Here is a 21843-nt window from a genome sequence, read left to right as displayed (position 1 = left end):
AAGGAGCAGAAAAAAATAAAATAGGAAAAAAGCGAAAATGGATGAAACCAAAGTTAGTTATTCTCAGAAAGGAATCAATTAAATTGATAAACCTCTAGGCCAGACTAATAAAGAAAAAAAGGAAGGGAAAAACATTATCAACCTGAGGAATAATATCAAAACAGATCTCAAAGACATTAAGATAAAGGGAATAGTATGACAACTTATGTAATTTAATATATTGAACAAAACTTACCCAAACTGAGTCAAGAAAAAAAATAAAGAATCTGAATTGTAACTATTAAAGAAACTGAATTCATAATTTAAATTCTTCACACAAAGAAAATTCTAGGCCCTGATGACTTCACTGAAAAATTCTATCAAACTTCTAAGGAAGAAAAAATACTAATCCTACAAACTCTTCAAGAAAATACAGCGCTGTGTATTGTGTAAGACCGATGAATCATAGACCTGTACCCCTGAAACAAATAACACATATGTTAATCATAATAAAAAAATAATGAGGCACAATATAATTTTTAAAAAAAAAGAAAATACTGGAGGAGAAAACACTTCCCAAGCTAACAACATTCTTTTTTTTAATTGAAGCATGGTCAGCATACAATGTTATATTAGTTTCAGGTATACAACATACTGATTTGACAATTCTACATATTACTCAATGTTTCCCACGACAGGTATAGTCATCAGCTGCTAACAACATTCCTAATGGTCGAAGACGGAATGCCTTCCTCTTAAGATCAGAAATAAGTCAAGGGTGTCTACTCTCTCCTCTTCAACACTTTTACTAGCAATTAAAGCCAGTACAAAAAGGAAGAAAAGAGAAAAGCCATCCAGTTTGGAAAGGTACAGGCAAAACTGTCTTTATTCTCAGATTACAGGATCATCGACATAGAAAGTCCTGTGGAATCTATAAAAAACCAACTAAAAGTAACAAGTAAGGTTGCAGGATACAAGATCAACAGACATAGTAGCGATGAAAACTGAAATTCGAGAAGCAATACATTTACAATTGCATCAAAAATATGAAATACCGGGGCGCCTGGGTGGCTCAGTCGGTTAAGCGTCTGCCTTCGGCTCAGGTCATGATCTCGGGGTCCTGGGATCGAGCCCTGCATCGGACTCCCTGCTCAGGAGCAATTCTGCTTCTTCCTCTCCCTCTCCCTCTGCCCCTCCCCGCCCTCGCTCTCAAATAAATAAAATCTTTTAAAAAACATGAAATATTTAGGGAAAAATGTGACAAAAGATGTACATGCCCTATGCACTAAAAACCATAAAACATTATTGAGAAAAATTAATGAAGACCAAAATAAATGGAGTTATGCCATGTTGTTCATGAACCAGAAAAATTAAAGTTGTTACGTTGTCAATTCTCTCCCAAATTTATCTCTAGACTCAATACAAATCCAATCAAAATCTCAGCAAGGGGCACCTGCATGGCACAGTCAGTAAGCATCTGACTCTTGGTTTCGGCTCAGGTTGTGATCTCAGGGTCATGAGATTGAACCCCGCATCGGGCTCTGCACTGAGCACAGAGTCTCCTTGTGATTCTCTCTCTGACTCCCTCTGCCCCCCTCCTCTCAAAATAAATAAATAAATCTTAAAAAAAAAAAAAAGCAACTTTTTTTGTAGAAACTGACAAGTTGATTCTAAAATGTATATAGAAATGTTAAGAACTAGAATATTCAAAACAGCAATTCAGAAAAGAATCACACTACTCAATTTCAACTTATTATAAAGCTATAATAACCAAGACAGTGTGAAGTGCTTTATTAAAACACTACACGCTTGTTTACATAGATACATAGATGGAGCTAAAGATACACAAAATACATCAGTAGAACAGTACACAGAAAACCGTATAGAGAAACAAACTTGCACATATATGGTCAACTGACTTTCAGTGAAAAACTGCCAAAGCAATTCAGTGGGGAAAAAAGAATCTTTTTACCAGTTTCTAGAACTATTGGAAAGCTGTATGCAAAACAATAACCTCAATCATTGCCTCACACCATAAACAAAATTTAATTCAAAATAGGTGATAGATGTAAATGTAAAACCTAGAATTATAAAACTTAGAGAAGAAAACATAGGAGAAAGTCTTAGTGACCTGGAGTTTAGCAAAAACTTCTTAACTACGCACAAAAAGCAAGAAATATAAAAGACAAAAATTAATAAACTGGACTTGATAAAAACTAAAACACATGCTCTCCAACAATACAATTAATAAGGCAATACTTCTTTATATAATTAGATAAAACAAACACATAGACACATGTTTTCCGAATAATTTTATTTATAATAGCCAAAAACTGGAATAGGTAACTAGGTAAGTTGTGGTAAATCCATACACAGCAATAAAAAGAATGCACCAGAACATGAATAAATCTCAAAGACATTATGGGAAGCAAAAGAAGCCACAAATAAAAGAGTTCATATAAAACTCAAAACATGTATAATCTGGTATGACAAAAAGNNNAGAGTGGTTTCCTGGGAGCTGAGGTTTGTGGAAAGTAGGCAAGGAGGACTGACCTGGATGGAGGAGAAGGGATGGTGTGATAGAAATACTCTACTTCTTCCTTTTGGGGGTGCTTTTATGGGTGTATGAACTGTCAAAATGTACAATATAATAAAATTTTATTGTATATAAATTTAAATAGTCAATTAAAAAAAAAGAAGCAACCATAATCTAGGAAATTAGTATTCAGACAAAGAACATGGATGGAGAGAGGACAACGCAACCAAAATCCAACACCCAATTATGATAAAAATCCTCAACCTAGCAATACAAAGCAACTTCTGTAACTGAAAAAGGGCAGCTATAAAAACACTCAACTAACATACTTAATATTGAAAAGTGAATGTTTCCCAAAATAGGAACAAGGTAACAATGTCCATTCTCACTCCATAATCATGACCACACTCAAAGGAGTCTCTGGTAGCACTGAACAGGTTTTGCTGGTAAATTTACTTTCTTTTTCTCTGAGATGACCATTTTATCCTCCTCTTCCCTTTTTTCTTCAAACCTCTTACACTCCTGTTCCTAGCCCACTCTGAGCTAATAATTTCACCTCATGTTTTATTTTTCACCAGGTAAATCAGCATACACACTCTTTAATCTTCCTGCCATCAACCTCCCGAGAAGATACAGGCCCTATCCTGGCCATCACTCAAGAAAGGCCAAATTATCTGGCCAGCTTAATATCCAACCAGAACTTGGAGCAATAAACATAGGTCTTAACCTGGAAACCCTAGACAACTGGTATTTTTCTATCAACAACTCCTACAAACAAAAACAGACATGTTCACCCCCTGAAATATGGCATAAAGCCATACTAAGACAAAGTAATCCCTAATCTTTGGCTTCCCATCTTTGAGAATGGTTCTTGACATTTAAAATAAATAGATGTACCAATTACATTTGGTTTCTGACCAACAAATGTATTAAACAGGAAAGTAAAACACACACAAACACAGCTTACACAACTGCATAGTATTTTTCCTTACCTGCTGGTGACGCGTGCTGGGAAAGGTGTACTGGACAGAGTGGGGAGGATAACGGCTTTGTTCCGTGCTGAATGCTCCTTGGTTGGGAGGATAACCTGAACTTGACATTATCAGTAAAGAAGTCCTCACCAGGCTGTGAGATCAAGTCCAACAAACAATCATGTTTCTAGGAAACCACCTAAACAGGATGGGAAAAAATAGAATTGATAAGAACTAAAGCACCGGGTGTACTTCTAATAAATTACAACTACAGCTACATAAATAAAACCACAATTACCAGTAAAAGCTTTCTCTCATGTATTTACTTAATATAATAGAAGTTATTGGGGTTCGAAAAACATTAATGGGTCTTTTCTTGTAGACTTAAAAAAAGTTCTTTAATATATCACAAACAACATCAGTGGCTATAGAAAGTAAAAAGGTGTACGGACAATCTCAGCTTGGGACCTGCACATGGCAAATGCTCAACAAATGTCCTTTTTTTGGATAAATGTCTGAGAATCAAATGTGATTTATTACAGAAACAAAATCTATGGGTGTAAGTTTTGGGGTTATAAAAAGTCAACTGTTAAAAAGATTCCAGAGTACCTATAAGGCAAGCATTTGTGCAAAAGAAATATTATCTTCATTAAATAATACTGCCCCCCAAATAATGGCCTAAGAAGACATTCAGGATGAGAAAGTGTTCAAGGAAGAACAAAGTAGGCTTCTCACTTCAAGGAAAACAACTGCCAGTATTTGTAAAAATTATTATTTTGGAAAAACTTTTAGCTGCTTCCATGAGCTTGACAGCTTCCCCACCATTAAAGACTTTTCTGGCAAGACTGGTGGTGATACTAACAAGTGTGAGTTTTTGATATTACATGATGAAATATGTCAACATTTGAAATAGCTGTATAATTCAATGAATCAATACTTTCCAAATGGCCAATACAGAATGTTACAAAATTATTCATGAATGTAATATTTATTTAAAGTATAAGACATTTTACTACAAATAAAGTACAAGACAACCCAATAAAAGTTTAATGTGATAGAATATGAAAAGTTCATTGATATGGTTTCAGATCCTACATAGCAATTAACGTTTAAAAAATTGCCACTTGTCCGGTTTGGGTGTGGTATCAAAGAATATCTACAATTATCTAAAAAGGCTATTAAAATACCCCTCTCTTTTCCAAATACATATCTGCATGAGATCAGCTTTTCTTCATAAACTTCAATCAAAACAATATACTGCAAGACTGAATGCAGAAACAGATTTGAGAATAAAGCTATTTTTTTAAGCCAGATATCAAAGAGGTTTGCAAAAATGTAAATCAATGCCACTGTTCTCATCAAGTTTTGTTTTATTCCAGAAAACAGTTACTTACCATAAAAACCGTTATTTATAATAGCATATGGTACATTTACATTATTTTTACATGAATTAGTATCTTTAAAATGTCCACTATAATAGCTAATATGGTAAATATCAACATATAGAACCCACATAAGCAAATGCTCTTTGGAGTCCTAAATAATTTTAAGAGTATAAAGGATTCTTGAGACCAACAAGTTTGATGACCAGTAGCCTAGAGAATTAAGTAATGCTAGATTGACTAGCATTAGTGACCTAGAAAGGCCAGTCACACCTAGGTCCATGCACACACTCCTTCTGGAGAATCTGCCCCTAGTTAAGGTGAAGCTCTGACATTATGTTTATAGCAATGAACTCCCCTAGTGCACAAGGCATGTACCACTTCGATCCCTCGCCCGGAATGTGGAATTGAGAAACTCAGCTACAGGGAACTGAGTTGCAAAGTAGCCAGAGTAGGAGTCAAGGTGAGCTAAAGCATGTGCCAGAGAGGTTACAGAGGGAGCAGAGAATGCGAGTCTAGACACAAACTAGAGAAGACATGCAGAGACAAGGGGAGCCAAGAGCCCTTGCAGGCCCAGGATACACAGTAGCAACTGCCTTGGCTCCTGAGCCTTTGCTCCAGGGTCAGTCCCATGAGAAGCTGCTGAACTCCCTACGCTGACCTTGGATACCTGTTAAACTACCTACATAGTCTTACAGTGAGTCCTCCTTTACTTAGAATAGATGGAGTAGGTTTTTATTTCTTAGAATTGTCAGAGCTCAAGTTAAATCCTAAAATAACTGCACAAACTTGGAAAAAACCCAAATGTCATGTCCATCAAGTAATAAATAGATAAATAAAATCAGGTATATCCATACAAGGGAACATTATTCCACCAAAAAAGAATGAAGTACTGGTACTCACTATAACTTGGACAAACCCTGAAAACACTATGCAAAAATACAAGCAGCCAATCATAATAGCCCACACTCTGTGCAATTCCTTTCATCTGAATACAGAAGAGGCAAATCTACACGACAGAAAGTAGATTAATGGCCGCTCAGAGACCCCAGTAGGATGGCGATGGAGGAACAGCAACTACTGTGGTAGAGTTCACATAAAATTCACCATCTTAGCCCTTCTTAAGTGTCTAATTGTGTAGCATCACGTACATTCACACTGTTCTGTAACATCACCACCATCCACCTTCAGAACTTGTTCATCTTCCCCAACTAAAATTCCATATCCATTAAACACTAACTCCTATTCCCCCTCCCCTTAGTTCCCAGTAATCCCCATTCTAGTTTCTGTCTCCATGAATCAGACTACTCTGAGCACCTCACAGAAGTGGAATCAAACAGTATCTGGACTTCTCTGATCGGGTAATTTCACTTAGCACAGTATCTCCAAGATTTATCCATGTGGTAGCATATACCAAAATTACCAACCTTTTTAGGGCTGAATAATAATATTCCATTGTACTGGAGTTTCTTTTTGAGGTGATAAAAATGTTCTAAAATTGACTGTAGTAATGTTTGCACATATCTCTAAATATACTAAAAACCATTACTTTAAATGGATGAATTGCACGGTATATGAATTGTATCTTAATAAAGCTGTTTTTAAAAAATTACCAACCCCAAAACAAACAAAACTATACAAAGCAACCACAAGATTTAAAAATGATTGCACAGGGGCACCTGGCTGGCTCAGTCAGAAGAGCCCTGCGACTCTTCATCCTGGGGTTTTGAGTTTGAGCCCCATGTTGGGTATGGAGATTACTTTAAAACACACACACACACACACAAACCTTAAATTTTTTTTTTTTAAATGAGAGGCGCCTGGGTGGCTCAGTCGGTTAAGCATCTGTCTTTGGCTCAGGTCATGACCCCAGGTTCCTGGGATCCAGCCCCACATCCGGCTCCCTGCTCACCAGGAAGTGGGCTTCTCCCTTTCCTTCTGTCCCTCCCCCAGCTCATGCTCACACACTGTCTCTCTCTCTTCCAAATAAATAAAATCTTTAAAAAATAAAAAATAAAAGTAAAAATGATTGTGCAGCAGTCCAAGTTAACATATGCCACATTTCATGGATTCTAATACCCACGTGTGTCCGTATCTTAAAAAATCTAAACTCAGTAAGTATCCTACAACCAATGGCATTTTATGGTCTAATTAGCAGCACTTTTTCTTTAATCTTACAGGTAAATAATCTTATCTTATAAGCAAAGACATCTTTTTGCTGAGATAAAGTATTAGAGACTGCATCCAGTCTCTGGTTTCTGCCTAAATTTTCCCTTGGAGAGCTCACATTACAGAAATTACTATTTGCTTTTTTCCCTTTAATTTGTTCCTGGACTCTTAGGATAAAGCCAAAAAAAAAAAAAAAAAGTAAGGACACTAATATTCTCAAAGTGATTTCCCATCTGAGGTCCTTTAAAGGAACAGGTAACACTTACAGTACTTTCAAAAAGCCTGAAAGAAATACATATATAGGGACGCCTGGGTGGCTCTCTCGTCTGCCTTCAGCTCAGGTCATGATCCCAGGATCCTGGAATCGAGTCCTGCATCAGGCTCCTTACTCAGTGGGGAGCCTGCTTCTCCCTCTGCCTGCCACTCCCCGTTTGTGCGCTCTCTCTCTGACAAATAAAATCTTTAAAAGAAAAAAAAAATACATACATAAACTAAGGACAGAGAAGGACATCCTAAGCACAACCCCAAAAACACAAACAATAAGACTGATCTCTTAGACTTACAAAATAAATAAATACATATATACACATATATACATGTAGATATATATATATACTCACACACATATATATATGTATAAATTGTTTCTGTACAGCAAAGACACCTCAAAACAGCAAACTACAAGCTAAAAAAGGTACGGGTGCATGGGTGGCTCAGTCAATACAGCATGTAACTCTTGATCTCAGGGTCCTGAGTTCAAGCGCCACATTGGATGTTGAGCTTACTTTAAAAAAAAAAAAGAATATTCATTTTTTTTAAAAAAGAAAACAAAATAGAAAAAGTAAAATAGCAAAATTTTGATATAACGCATATATTTATTTCTTACAAATCAATAAGGAAAAAAATGATTACAACAGAAACATAAGACATGACAGAAACATGGAATTAGCAAAGGAAATAAAATTAATGACATCAACTTCATCAATAATCACAGAAAAATAAAACAAAATCATTTTTCCCAGACAAACTGGCAAAACATTAAAAATCATGCCTAGTAACGGTGAAGGTCTGGAGGAAAAAAAGCACTCTCTTACAGACTACCAGTGTGTATGTAAAACGGGTACAAATCGCTCTCTGAAGAAGGATGGCAATATACACCATGAGCCTTGAAAATACACACATCCTATACCACCTTCTAGGAATTCATTATTCAATACAGAGATACCCGAAGATGAATGCCTGAGAATGTTCCTCAAGGAACTGTCCTAAACATCCAATACATCAGCTTAGAAAATCATTCTTTAAAATGTTTAGCTAATGGGAAATTTAATGTAGAGTATGCCACAAAAAGTCCACATATGTGAGAACACTGTTTTATAAAAGTATGATTTGTATATAACATTTTTATCCAATTTGTCAAGTATATCTATCATATCTTGACAAGATTTTAAGACCAAAGGCAGAAATGTCATAGAGCCAACAAATATCTATTGAGTACACTACTATGTACCAACATGGTTCTAAACACTGGCATAGAATGATGACTGAGATATGCCGTCTTATTGTGAAGTGACCTAGACAATAATCACGAGATAATACGTGAACCGAAGTGCTATAAATAATACAGGATGGGAGAGAAGGGATAAGGGAGACATTTCTGATGGGGTGATCATAGAAAGCCAATCTCAGCTAGGATGACCCTATGCCCTGATTTCCTGAAACAGACCCAATTTACAGCTATTGTCCCAGTGCAACTATTAATTATGCTCCATTTCCTTCTCAAAACTGTCCCAGTTTGGATAACAAATTATATTCTAAGATGACTTTTGAGCCAAAGCTTGAAAGATGAGAAGGAAGAGCTAGCTACCCTAGCTAGCTAGAAGAGACAAGAGCAATCCTTGGAGAGGAACCACAGAAGCCCTAAGGCAAAGCAAGGAGGCGTAAGGAGAATGAGAGAGGGTGGTAGGGGTAGAGGCCAGAGAATGGGCAGGGGGAAATCAGCATGTGGTTTTGCTGGTACCTGTCTTAAAACTGCAATATCTCCCTCTGTATTCTGAATATTAATCCCTTTTCTACCTTTATGTTACAAATATTTTTGTCTCACATTTCTGAAGACCTTTTCTACCCCAAAGTAAAAAAAATATCCCCTACATTCCTCTCTTATGCTCCTTTAAGGTGTGTGTGTGTGTGCGTGTGTGTCACACACATATATATATTTATCTCCTTAATCACCTAAAATCACACTAAAATTTTTAATCCCTTTTCTACCTTTATGTTACAAGTATTTTTGTCTCACATTTCTGAAGACCTTTTCTACCCCAAAGTAAAAAAGTATTCTCTACATTCCCCTCTTAGCTCCTTTAAGGTATATTTAGCTCCTTAATCACCTAAATTTTTTTTCCAAAAAAAATGGTAAGGTAGGGATCTAGTTGTATTTTCTTTACTAATTAATAGCTAAGTATCCCACCAAAACCCTTATTGAACATGTCTATCTTTCCACGCTGATCTGAAATGCCGTCCCATTACAACCCAGCAATTTTGGTCCACACTCTGAAGACACTCACGTACCGTACTTACACACAGAAGGTATTTACCGCAGCAGTGCAACAGGCCGCACATTAGAACTACCTGGTCAGCATTCCCCTCCTACACACCTGCACGTGTTCCAGGTGGAAGGGGGAAAGCCAACACATGAGGTTCTTGGTGGTGGTGGTATTTGCTTTGTTTTTGGAAATAGGTATTATAAAAGTACTCACAAAAGACAAAGAGAAAAATCTTCTCACCATGGTCCCCCAGCTCCTACCCAGCTGTCCTTCCAGAAGGCAACCAAGGTTACTAGTTTCTCAAGTATCCTTTAGAAATATCCTACACACACACACACACCCTCCCTACATAAATGGTAGTACAGCAGATATACACTGTTCTATAGCCTGCTTTTATTACTTAATATATCATTCTCAATATAGCAATCATTCTCATGAGGCTATAAAGAGCTTCTTCATTCTTTCTATTGCTATAGAGTATTTCACAATATGAGTGTTCAGAAATATTTTATAAATGTTTTCCAAGTAATTATGCTCTGCACCCCTAAGAAATGTCGACATGATCTGGGGCGCCTGGCTGGCTCAGTCAGTGGAGCTTGCGACCCTTGATCTCAGGATTCTAAGTTCAAGCCCTACACTGGGTGTGGAGATTATTTAAAAATAAAATCTAAAGGAAAAAAAAAAAAAAAGAAATGCTTACATGATCTATCTCTGAGCTCTCCTCCCAACTCAGACATCTGAAGTAAATAAAGCTATAAATGGAATGGAGAGGCAAAAGGAAAGATCTTAGCTCAAGGTCATCCAAATTTTTTCCAACAGTGGTCTACATAATGAGACATCCATGTAATATTGGTGTTGTTTGTGTCTGCATTTTCTTTTAGTTTTCAGCAATGATGAATCCTGAGTTCAACACCTGAATTCAATGTCACTCAAATATGATTCGTCCATGTTCCCCTTTGTCAGGAATCCTTCATGATATCCTAGTTTTGTGATGTGATTTCAGTAAAGTTTAACTTGAATATCTCAAAAATAAAATAGAGTCAGGTACTATCAGCCCAACACAGGTGGCAAGAAAACATCAGCAAAATCAGAGATTAGCCCTCGCTGGCATACAGATTTATGGGTCAAAGCAGACCCTACTCCTGGCCACAAGAGGGGCAGCTTGGAGACCACTATGACTTCCTTCCTCAAAACTTACTCATGAGACATAAAGCAATAGTTGAGAGCAATAGTTGTTTTTGGTTTTTAACCGGACTCTTTCCTTAAACATCTTATGTGGAAGCCAAACGTATAAAATCCACAGAAGAGAAATACTCCCATTCAGTGAGAATGGGGATCTTCGCAAGCTACCTTTTCAGTCCCCCCCAAGTCCTGCCTTCTGCATTCACTGCAGTCAGGGCTCACCAAGATACCTCTTACAAAAATCCAGTTTAAAGTTAAGGCTGAAGGGCAAAAGGAGACCTTAAGTGGCAGTTTCAAATTTTAAGTTCGGTCCTTAGCACCAAAACTCATTACCTTAGGGTTCGTTACATTCCCCACTCATGAATTTTTATGAAACCCGAAGGTTTATGCACAACCCCCTCATAACATAAACACATATAAAAGTACTGTAGGATGAGAATATACTAAAACTAGATGTCATTATTATAAGTGAGAAGAGCACATTTCATCTCTTTTTAAGGGGGGCGGGGGGAGTCGGAGAGAGACAACTTAAGCAGGCTCCACGTTCAGCTCACGGCCTGACGCGGGGCTCAATCACATGATCCTGAGATCATGACCTGAGACGAAATCAAGAGTCATATGCTTAACAAACTGAACCACCCAGGCGCCCCACATTTCATCTGAATTTTATGAATAAACCCCAAACTAGCCTCCTATGTTTTGTAAACAGGCAATAAAATGTAGTAAAATGAAATTTGTCTACTTAAATCCCTTCCCATATTAAAGTAAAAAAGACACACATCAATTTACTCAACAGGAAACTTCTATTGCAACAAAATTTCAAATATAATCCCCTCCCCCCCAAAAAAATCCAATTCTCTCTCACCAGGAACTCCTGGCTTTTGGCCTACAATCTTTGCATAACCAAAATGTACTTGGATAGGTTTTCAAGGTGGCCTAAGCTATCTTGGAAAAAATAGCTAAAAATATACTTCACTGTGGCGGGACTGCAAATGCCTCTTCAGATAAGCAGGAATGAATCCACTAAGGGTCACAACAGAGGAGAAGCCCATATTTTACCAAAGCAGAAAAAGGACCCGACAAAATACACAATTCAATTTTCTTTTAAATGATCAAAGAATAAAACCCTTTGATACAAAAGTATGGGATAGGAGAATGGCTTCTGTGATACTGCAGACGACAAAATACAGTTATTAAACTGAGACAAATCAGGTCATACTAATTCTCATAAAGCAGCCCAGCTCTAGTCAAAATCCAAAAGTACTTTAAGCAAGGAGAGGCTAAGGACCACCCTCCTCGGTTATCCCAGCTACCTAAGACTCTCCAGACTGGCCATGACTTAAAGAAAGCGGACCTCCTGGGGCGCCTGGGCAGCTCAGTCAGTTAAGCATCTGCCTTCAGCTCAGGTCATGATCCTGGGGTCCTGGGATGGAGCCCCAAGCCTGCTTCTCCCTCTCCCCTGCTTTGCCCCCACCCCCCTTCGTGCTCTTACTCTCACGCACTCTCTCTCAATTAAATAAATAAAATAGTTTTTAAAAAGAGAAAAAGAAAGCAGACCTCCTTAGCCCATCTCAGAGGCCAGTCTCGAGCAGAAACCCTAGAAATCACCTAAGAGGATTCTGTAATTTGTAAGAGATCAGAGAGGTGTCGAACTCAGGAGTAACATTTCTCCTGTAAAACTAAAGCATTCTTCCCTTAAACAAACAAACAAAGGAGCTACTCTGGGGGAATGCCATTAACAAGGTATTTGTTTTACTTGTAGGCTCTTCTGAACATGTCACTTAGAAGAAAGATGAATGGGAGCTAAAGAAAAAAGGCCTTTCAGGTTCAACTATCCCACCCCCAATCAAGTATGATATTGAAAGAAACACATTAATAAGGGCATAATTATTTGATTAATCTAAGAATACAGGCATTCAATAAACAACTCTTGAACTTGGGGGGGGGGGGATGCTACTTTCACCGTACATAAAGTGAGGAAGGAGAAGTTTCCAAAGACAGCAGCAGTAGACAACTCAGAACCGAGAACTCTGTGCACAGCTGCACTATACTGAACTAATTCTCTGAGCAATATTCACTCCAGCAACTATAAGAAATGAATATATTGCAGAATTAATTGGTAGGACAATAACTACAAAGAATAATTTTTCAAGTTACCACTTATTGAGCCTTTGTTATGTAGTAGGCTTGGCCTGCAAGGAGCTCACCTAAAACACTAGTTCCATTATTATCCCTAATTAAGGCTTTCAAGAGCCTTAGTAACTTCCCCACAGTAATTTTTTTTTTAACTCAGAGACAGATCTCTTAAAGATTATACAGTGTTGCCTTCCCTTTGACCCACTAACAGAGAGTGCTAAAGGTTACGAAGCAAATAACAAGGCTAATGAACAGACTACTTCTAAGGCATATACCACAATAAGGTAGAGAAAAAGCAACTGACTTAAAACATTTATTGAATTCTATACAAAAAACAAAGCCACCAGACACATGTGAGGGCAGGGACAGTCTCTGTTTTGCTCACGTGACCTTCCCGGCACCTAACAGCGCTTAGCTCTCAACAACACCCATTCCAATAGCAAGTCCTGTTCTTCCTTCCACACACCCACCCCAAGCCTCCCATAATTCTCCATCTCCACTACCTCCACCCTTACCTCTTGCTACAAAAAACTCCTAACAGGACTTCCCACTTCAATACTTCTCTCCACTCAAAAAGCTATATGATCTTTTTAAACCATAAATCAGAGCATGTCACTCTTCTGCTTAAGACTCCCCAGGGGGCTACCATGCACTTCAAATAAAATCCCAACTACTCACTATGGCCCACAAGGCCCCACCTGATCTGGCCTGCTTCCTCTCCAGATTGCTCAGTGGGCCCCAGCAACATGAGCTTCCTTCCAGTCCCTTCATCCTGCGCCAGGACCTGCCTTGCCTCAGGCCTTTGTCCTTCTTTACTCTCTGCCTGGAATGCTCTTCCTGGCTCATTCGAGTGGCTGACTCCTCATCAAACTGACCCTTTCAGTTCAAATGTCATCTCCTCAGAAAGGCCTTTCCCAACCACCTATAAGGTGGGTTCCCATCAGTTACTCTCAACCACATAAGCCTTTTTTTCCCCTTATAATCTCAACCTGAAATGGATTTGTTTTACTTCATTATACTCTGTCCTGCCCCAATAGAATATAAACTGTTTGATTACCTACCATATTTTTGGAATAAAAGAAGAAATGGATAGAAATTATCTGAAAAATTTGAAAACCTACTGAAGAACGTAAACAAGTCTACTTGAACAAAAGCAGAGGAAGTACATACAATCTTCCAAAATTAACCTATAAATTCGATATTTCTAAACACTATTCAGTATTACCCATAAAAATCTCAGCAAAATACCTTATTGAGCTTCACAGAATAATTCTAAAGTTTATCTGGGAGAATATATGTACCAGAATTGTAAAAGTCTGGGGGGGGGGGAACGGGTAATGAACAGGGGACTAACCCCATCAACATTAAAATCGTAAAACAGGGGCGCCTGGGTGATTCTGTTAAATACTCAACCCTTGGTTTCACTTCAGGTCATGGTGAGATGAAGCCCTACATCAGGCTCCATGTTCAGCAGGGAGCCCGCTTGGAGTTCTCTCTCCCTCTTCGTCTGCCCACCCCCAGCACGCGTGTACCCTCACGCACTCTCTCACCGAAATAAATAAGTAAATCTTTTTATACAATAATAAGGGATGTCTGGGTGGCTCATCCAGTTAAGCAGCTGTCTTCAGCTCAGGTCATGATCCTAAGGTCCTGGGATGAAGTCCCACATCGGGCTCCCTGCTCAGCAGGGAGCCTGCTTCTCCCTCTGCCTGCCACTCCCCCTACTTGTGCTCACTCTCTCTGATTTTAAATAAATAAATAAATAAATAATAAAATTATAAAACAACAGCAATTTAAAGGAGATCAAGAACATTAAATAAATTAGAAACAGTTCCAAACGTATTTAGTAAATGACAAAAGTTGTGAATCTAATCAGTGGGGTAAATGATGAATTATTCACTAAACGGTGCTCACACAACGGGGGAGAAAACATGCACACATATACTCCCCCAAAATATATCTCTACCTCACTTCCTACCCCGGAAATAAGTTCCAGATGGATCAAAAAAAAATTAGAAGTGAAAAAAGAGGAAAGAAAAGGAAAAAAATTAAAGTTCAATTAAAATCTGGGACTTCTTTGTCTAAAAAATACAAAAAGTCATATGTCAAAAGTCTTCCTCTCATTTTTATGTCTCAGTCACTCAGTTCTTACAACCACCACCATTACCAGTTTCTTGGGTTTCATTTCAGAAATATCCCATAACATACAAGCAAATATGTATACATTATTTTTCCTCTTTAAAACAAGCAGAGTAGGGGCGCCTGGGTGGCTCAGTCGTTAAGCGTCTGCCTTCGGCTCAGGGCGTGATCCCGGCGTTCTGGAATCGAGCCCCACATCGGGCTCCTCCGCTGGGAGCCTGCTTCTACCTCTTCCACTCCCCCTGCTTGTGTTCCCTCTCTCGCTGGCTGTCTGTCTGTCAAATAAATAAAATCTTTAAAAAAAAAAAAAAAAACAAGCAGAGTAGCATGCTGTACAATAATATTCCTCACATTACTTTTTTAGTTTAATCAATGGGTGAATATTTTAAATTTTAGAGTAAGGACGTCTTTCTAAGTAGAGCATGAAACCCAGAAGCCATTTATGGACTACTAATGAAGACAGCTAACATTTATTATTTACTTACTATGTGTCAACCACTGTGCTAAATGTTATTTTATATTATCTCCAATCTAAAAATAAGCAAACTTGGGACACCTGGGTGGCTCAGTCAGTCCAGCGTCAGCTTTCGGCTCGGGTCATGATCCCAGGGTCCTGGAATTGAGTCCTGCATTGGGCTCCTTGCTCAGCAGGAAGCCTGCTTCTCCCTCTGCCTGCCGCTCCCCCTGCTTGTGCGCGTTCTCTCTCTCTCTCTCTGACAAATAAATAGAATCTTTAAATAATAATAATAATAATAATAATAATACAAAAAATAAGGAAACTAAGGCTTAGGGAGGGTAGGTAATGTGCCCAAGGTCACACAGCCAGCACAGAGCAGGACTGGGTATATCTGACTACATAATAACACAGAAGAGAAGTACCTGGGTGGCTCAGTCAGTGTCTGACTCTTGATTTCGACTCAGGTCATGATCTCAGGGTCATGAGATCAAGCCTAAGCCTCCCTGTGCTGGACATGGAGCCTGCTTAAGCTTCTCTCTTCCTCTGCCCCTCCCCCTGCCTCTCTGTCTGTCTCTTTCTCTCTCAAAAACAAACACACAAAAGAATAGCTGGGGGTGGAGATAGTGCGTGTGTTAGAAAAAGTAAATACTTTAATATACAAGGAGCTCTTCAGATCAATCTGAAAAAGACCAAAAACTTCATCCAAAAATAACCAAAAGCGGGCAATTTATAAAAGAAATACAACTTCCCTCATAAAAACATTCCAACCTCTGTAGTATTTGATAAAAGGCCAAGCGGAATCACTACCCCCGCCCCCACTTCTGAAACTGTCAAGATGTTTTCATTTGTAACATCCAGTACTGGCCAGGGTTTGGACCATACTGACACACTTGTATCGATATCTTTCCAAACCCATACTATTCAGGTAACAGCAACTCCACTTCCGGAAACTATCCTACACAGCTGCTTGCACAAGTACACAAAATAAACACACACAAAAAATTCACCTCAGCTTTGTTTTTCTGAAAACAAAACAAAAAACACTAGTAGCCATAAATTGATTAAACAAATCATGGTATTTTCATAAACAGAATACTATGTGGCCATTAATGACAGAAGTAGCTCTAAATATACCAACATGGAACAGTAGTACATAAAAGAACAATATATTATGATCCTGTAATACAGGAAATTACACACACCAAAAAAAAATTTTTTTTTGAAAGAATATGCAACAAACACTTAGAAGATTATATCTAGGAAGTGGTACTTTCAACTTCTTTATATACTTCTATATTATACTTCTGTAAAACAACATATTACTTATAATAGATGAAAGACAAAGATTCTAAAATAACACATCCTCCTTCACTCATTGAAATGGTTTTGTGTGAATATACAGCACTTCTCCTTCTACTCTTCCCCTCCTGCTCTGCTCAGTTCCCTCTTCCCCTCCCTCCCTCCCTCTTCCCCCCAACACATACACACCCACACACACATAGAGTTAATGGACTATATACTCCCTACATCTGGTATATTTACACTGTGTATATTTTAGGCTGTAACTCCTAGAAAGCACAAGTTTTGGTTTCATTCCAAATACATAAAAGTTATTGTAATTCAAAACTGAATTAAAAGAACCTAATCAAACGTAATACAAAGTTAAACGTCTTTGAACAGGAGTTCAAAGACATGATGATTACAATTTAAAACAAATATTTCCAAGTTATACAAATCTACACGCTATTGCCAAAGGAAATGAGCTGCCTAAAACAAATTACTCTGTCCACGACAACACAAATGTCAAGAAGGGTCTGTCAGTTAAACAGAAGTATGGGGGGAGAGGTGAACTGTAACCAGAGAGGGGACCCTCGAAGCAAAACCAAGTGTCAAATTTTCCTAGAAAAATGTAATCTCAACTTATTCTGGTTTGATATCAGTTTATTCATATATACCCAAATAAAAACAAAAATGAAAACAAAAAACCCAGCCCAAGTTTTATTCCTCAAGTAGACAGTGGATGGGGGGAATCAAAATAATTTGGTCATCCTGACTTTTCCTTTGCTCTTGACTAGTCTACTTAAAGATTTAATTTTTGATATAAAACTAATCAGTACTATTCTTTCGAAGGGAACCCTTCAAAGGTATTCTTCAATAATCATATAAACAAACTATTCCATATTCCTGATTCACAATTTTTTCTAACCACTGAAACTACTCCAAAATTCCCCATATATATACTAACATATTCTTGTTCTAACATTATCTGGAAATACAGCCAGATGAACCAATCCCATCCTTACTTTCTCTTTCTCCCCAAAATCCCAGTAAACTGACAAAAATATTTTTTAAATGTTTTGATAATTCACGGATTATACTTTTTCTCTCGCTGATACTGGTAAATTTGTTTTTAAATTTACATAAACTATTCATCAAGTTCCCATGCGTGTATCAATCCGGCCTCTGCGACAACAGCACCAAGTATCTCCGGCAGCTAGGTTTTTCAAGCATTTAACAAATTTCTATTACACACTTCCCGGGTATAGTGTTATTTTGCGAGTCGGGGTAGATAGGAGATACAGACATGCCCACAACGGGCTTATGGTCTAGCAGGGACTAAATGGACATGTACATAAATAACTATGATATTATAGTAGAGGCATAAGTAAAGCATTAAGAACTTCCAAAATGAGAAATACACATCTTTGGAAAAGAGGGAGTAGGAGGGAGACTTCCTGGCTGAAGTAATATGTGATTAAACCCTCAAAAAATAGGCAGAATTTAGATGTGGTAGATTTCAGAAGTATGGCACATTAGGCCAAACAGACATATTATCTAACAGCCCAAATGGAATAAATATGACATGCTTCAGTACTCATGTGAGGATATCAGTTGAAGAAGAACAATATGCTTCTTTCTTTAAAATAAATTTTATGGCATAAGTACCTATAGAAAACTAAATACTACATGTACTCTTTTCAACATAGCATTAAGAACACAGTTCATATTTACGCTATTTATCTAAGCTTTTAACAACTGAAGTCCTTCATACTTAAAAAAAACAATCCATAAGTTTGAAAGTAAGTGAAGCAAGGGTGTCTGGTGGCTCAGTCAGTTAAGCGTCTGCCTTAGGCTCAGGTCATGATCTCGGGGTCCTGGGATCCAGCCCCTGCATCGGACTCCCTGCTCAGTGGGGAGCCTGCTTCTCCCTCTCCCTCTGCCCATCCACCCTCCTGCTTGTGCTCTATCCCAAATAAATAAATAAAATCTTTTGAAAAAAAGAAAGAAAGAAAGAAAGAAAGAAAGAAAGAAAGAAAGAAAGAAAGAAAGAAAAGAAAAGAAAAGAAAAGAAAAAAGAAAAAGGGAGAAAAACCAGCAATAGCTATTTTATAAAATAATTTAACCTATTTGGGTCTCAGAAGTTCCTAACCATTGACATAATACAATTTCTATTATTGTTAATACTTCAATTCCAAGAAATATCACTAGGTCCAGATAACCTCAAAGACATTTTCGTTTAAGAAGATATTCATCACAGATTAAAAATTAAGCAAACCAAATAATTCCCAGGGATCATATTACTGATATAGATCAATACTAATTTTTTTCAAACTATATTTTCATTGAGGAAATTTAAAGTTAAGATAAACTCAATACCTAAGCTGAGCAAGTAATCTCTCATTCCCCATCCACCCCGATTTTTGTTCTAATTGTCAATCATCACACTGAATCATCCCATGGATGAGATGGTGTAATGGAATGAGTCCGACACTGGAATGAGTCCGACACTGGATGTCGGAAGACTGGATTCTACCACTGGCCAACTGCAACAATTTAGGCAAATCACTTCACTTCCGTGACCTTCAGCTTATTCACGAGGAAAATAAGACTAGATCATCTATGACTCTAGATCCTATAATTCTATAAATTATTAGCATTTTAGTTTAACCAATTTAAAAAAAAATTTTTTTTTTGCGATCACTTTTAAGTAAAAGTAACAGTAGTATACACGGAAGAATCCAAATGAAGAACTCCACAGAAACATTAACATGGCTTTGTATGGTCTCACTCTCAAATGCAAAGAGAACAAACAAACAAAAAATAAGTATGCTGTATCTGAAGACTATCCAAGTAATATTTTGACCACACAAGCTTCTGGGGTAGAAAAAAATGGTAGAAGAACAGTAAAAATGTTCAAGGAAAACCACCACCACAAGAATACCAAATAAAAAACAGATGTCCTACATACAGTTATTGCTACATGACAGAAGCTTTTCATAGCTTTTCAATACTCCTAGGAAGTCCTGACAGGGAAAAAAAAAAAAAACAACTGTTTTCTTAACCATCAATCTAAATGTACTTCTTGCATCCTCAGACCTGAAAAGGACAAAATATCAGGCAATCTAGAGACTGCCTTATTTGTGTACTTAATTGATCTGCTCAACTTTGTACCTTTACAGCATTTAGTAATGTACCCTGAACATAAAAGGCACATCACACCAGCTGAACAAGTGAATGAACTACATATGAATTTCTAATCAACAAATAAATCCAAAGAAAATAAATTCTGGTCAATCTTTATTACTTCTTTGCAAGGTATTCTAGTAAAATGCAACGTCTGAAGAGAAGAAACAGAAGTAACTAAGTACGCTGGACCTCCACAATTCCCAGGCATCAGTAAGAATTGGAACTTGCAATTAAGACAGATCACAAAATACAATTAAAACTGAGTAACAAAACATTCAAAAACAAAAACAAAAAACTGAGTAACAAATAGCCTGACATTTACCTACATCAACCCCTGGCCTATTCAAAAGCCTTTACTTCCTACTGCAGTAATGGCAAGAAAATCTCACCACTTCCCAAATTTGAAAAAAAAAAAAAAAAAAAAAAGCTTACAAAAACTTGACTACATTTACCTAGCTTTGGAACCAACTTTTACTCAATTAAATTCAACGAAACGTAAGTTATTTTCAAGGACTTTCTTTTAAAAAATTATGTGAGCATACCAAATACTTAAAGTTTTACTATCTGATTAAATTCAACAAGGCATTCAGTTAAAAATACATCTTCCTCAGGGGCCATGGAGGGAATCACAGCTATACATGTCATAGTAGGTAACAGGCCTATTCAGGTTAAGTTGTAATGTGAATACATTTTTCTAATTAGAATACAATGTTTATTCATTCAACAAACATTTGCAGTGTCAATATTCTACACAGAAAATAAAATCCTACATGGTGCCTTAACCGTAAAGATAAAATCTGAGAAGGGCCTATCCTGATCTCAAGAGTAGATAAAACTGGTTCCTAAATACAAGGTAGAAAGTGTGAATGCCATGGGAGAGGTGCAGATAAGCAATTCAGGAGTGCAAAGGAAGTTGTTACTACCTCACAGAAACATAACCCTTTCTACCTGTGTAAAGCAATTTCATAACTATTAACTCTCTTAGGATCACAGCAGCCAACCCGAGGAGAGTGGATGTTTTCCTACTATCATAGATGAGGAAACGGAAGCACAGAAAGGTTGACCAATGTTCCAAAATGTTACATAGTAAAAGGAAGAATCAGGACTCTTTGTATTGTATTTTCTCTGGGGGAGTAGTTCAACATATGGCAAGCCTTTTGCAAAAGGAAAGAGTATTTTGGTATTGCAAGTAATCCCATCCTTATGTATATATGTAAGTATGTGCACATTTATATATACGTGTGTTAACCTTGACTTCCATTGACAGGTGTGCTTCAAGCAAGGGAAGGCAACTGTGTACTATAAATATTAAAATAAATAAATAAGCTTCCACCGGATCTAACAGAATAAGCGAATGCAAACACTGTTTCTTCCTCCAACAACTTATGTTTATTTCTTCGGTAATTTTTACCCATTTCTAAATAAGATTCTAAAATCGTTCTATCTGCTCCTGAGCCCAGGCTACTTGGTTCATCCAATAAATATCTTTATGAAAGGATACATTAAGACATTTTTTAAACTATTAAAAATTAAATAACGCCAAGGGCTCTTCAGTTATCGAAAGGACAATCCCAGGTGACCTATTGGCAGCAGCTATTGATCAAGATATGCTGAACGAATGAATGAATATTTGTGGGCATTTTAAAATCCCGGGCCTGTTGCTCTTGGCTCAGTGTTCCGCCTCTCACCATTGCCTCACCACGACGCACACAAGGAACGCAAATTTCAATATTAATTAGGATACGATTAGGGAAGCAAATCTGATGCAGGTGAATACACTAATCCCAAAGATTAGAATTACCTGTACCACTGCTCTCCAAGGTTAACTCTGTTGAAGTGGCGCCGTGGCATGCAACACCAGTAGAAGAAAACTGACGCTTCC

At 37.5% G+C, this 21843-nt stretch overlaps 1 protein-coding gene across 15 annotated transcripts in view; it reads right to left on the bottom strand.

The window, feature by feature from the left end:
• NCOR1 (nuclear receptor corepressor 1) overlaps positions 1-21843 on the bottom strand; it is a 155308-nt gene that overhangs the window by 132514 nt on the left and 951 nt on the right. For all 15 annotated transcript variants that reach the window (XM_040630098.1, XM_040630099.1, XM_040630088.1 and 12 more), the window contains exon 2: positions 3508-3685. In XM_040630098.1, coding sequence (XP_040486032.1) covers positions 3508-3615 — 108 coding nt within the window. In that variant the 5' untranslated portion in view covers positions 3616-3685. The remainder of the gene's footprint in view (positions 1-3507; positions 3686-21843) is intronic.

The sequence above is a fragment of the Ursus maritimus genome, unplaced genomic scaffold (genome assembly GCF_017311325.1).
Source record: "Ursus maritimus isolate PB19 unplaced genomic scaffold, ASM1731132v1 scaffold_14, whole genome shotgun sequence".
NCBI classification, from domain to species: domain Eukaryota; kingdom Metazoa; phylum Chordata; class Mammalia; order Carnivora; family Ursidae; genus Ursus; species Ursus maritimus.
Note: the sequence above shows the minus strand (reverse complement) of the source record. Positions and strands in the feature narration are given on the sequence as shown.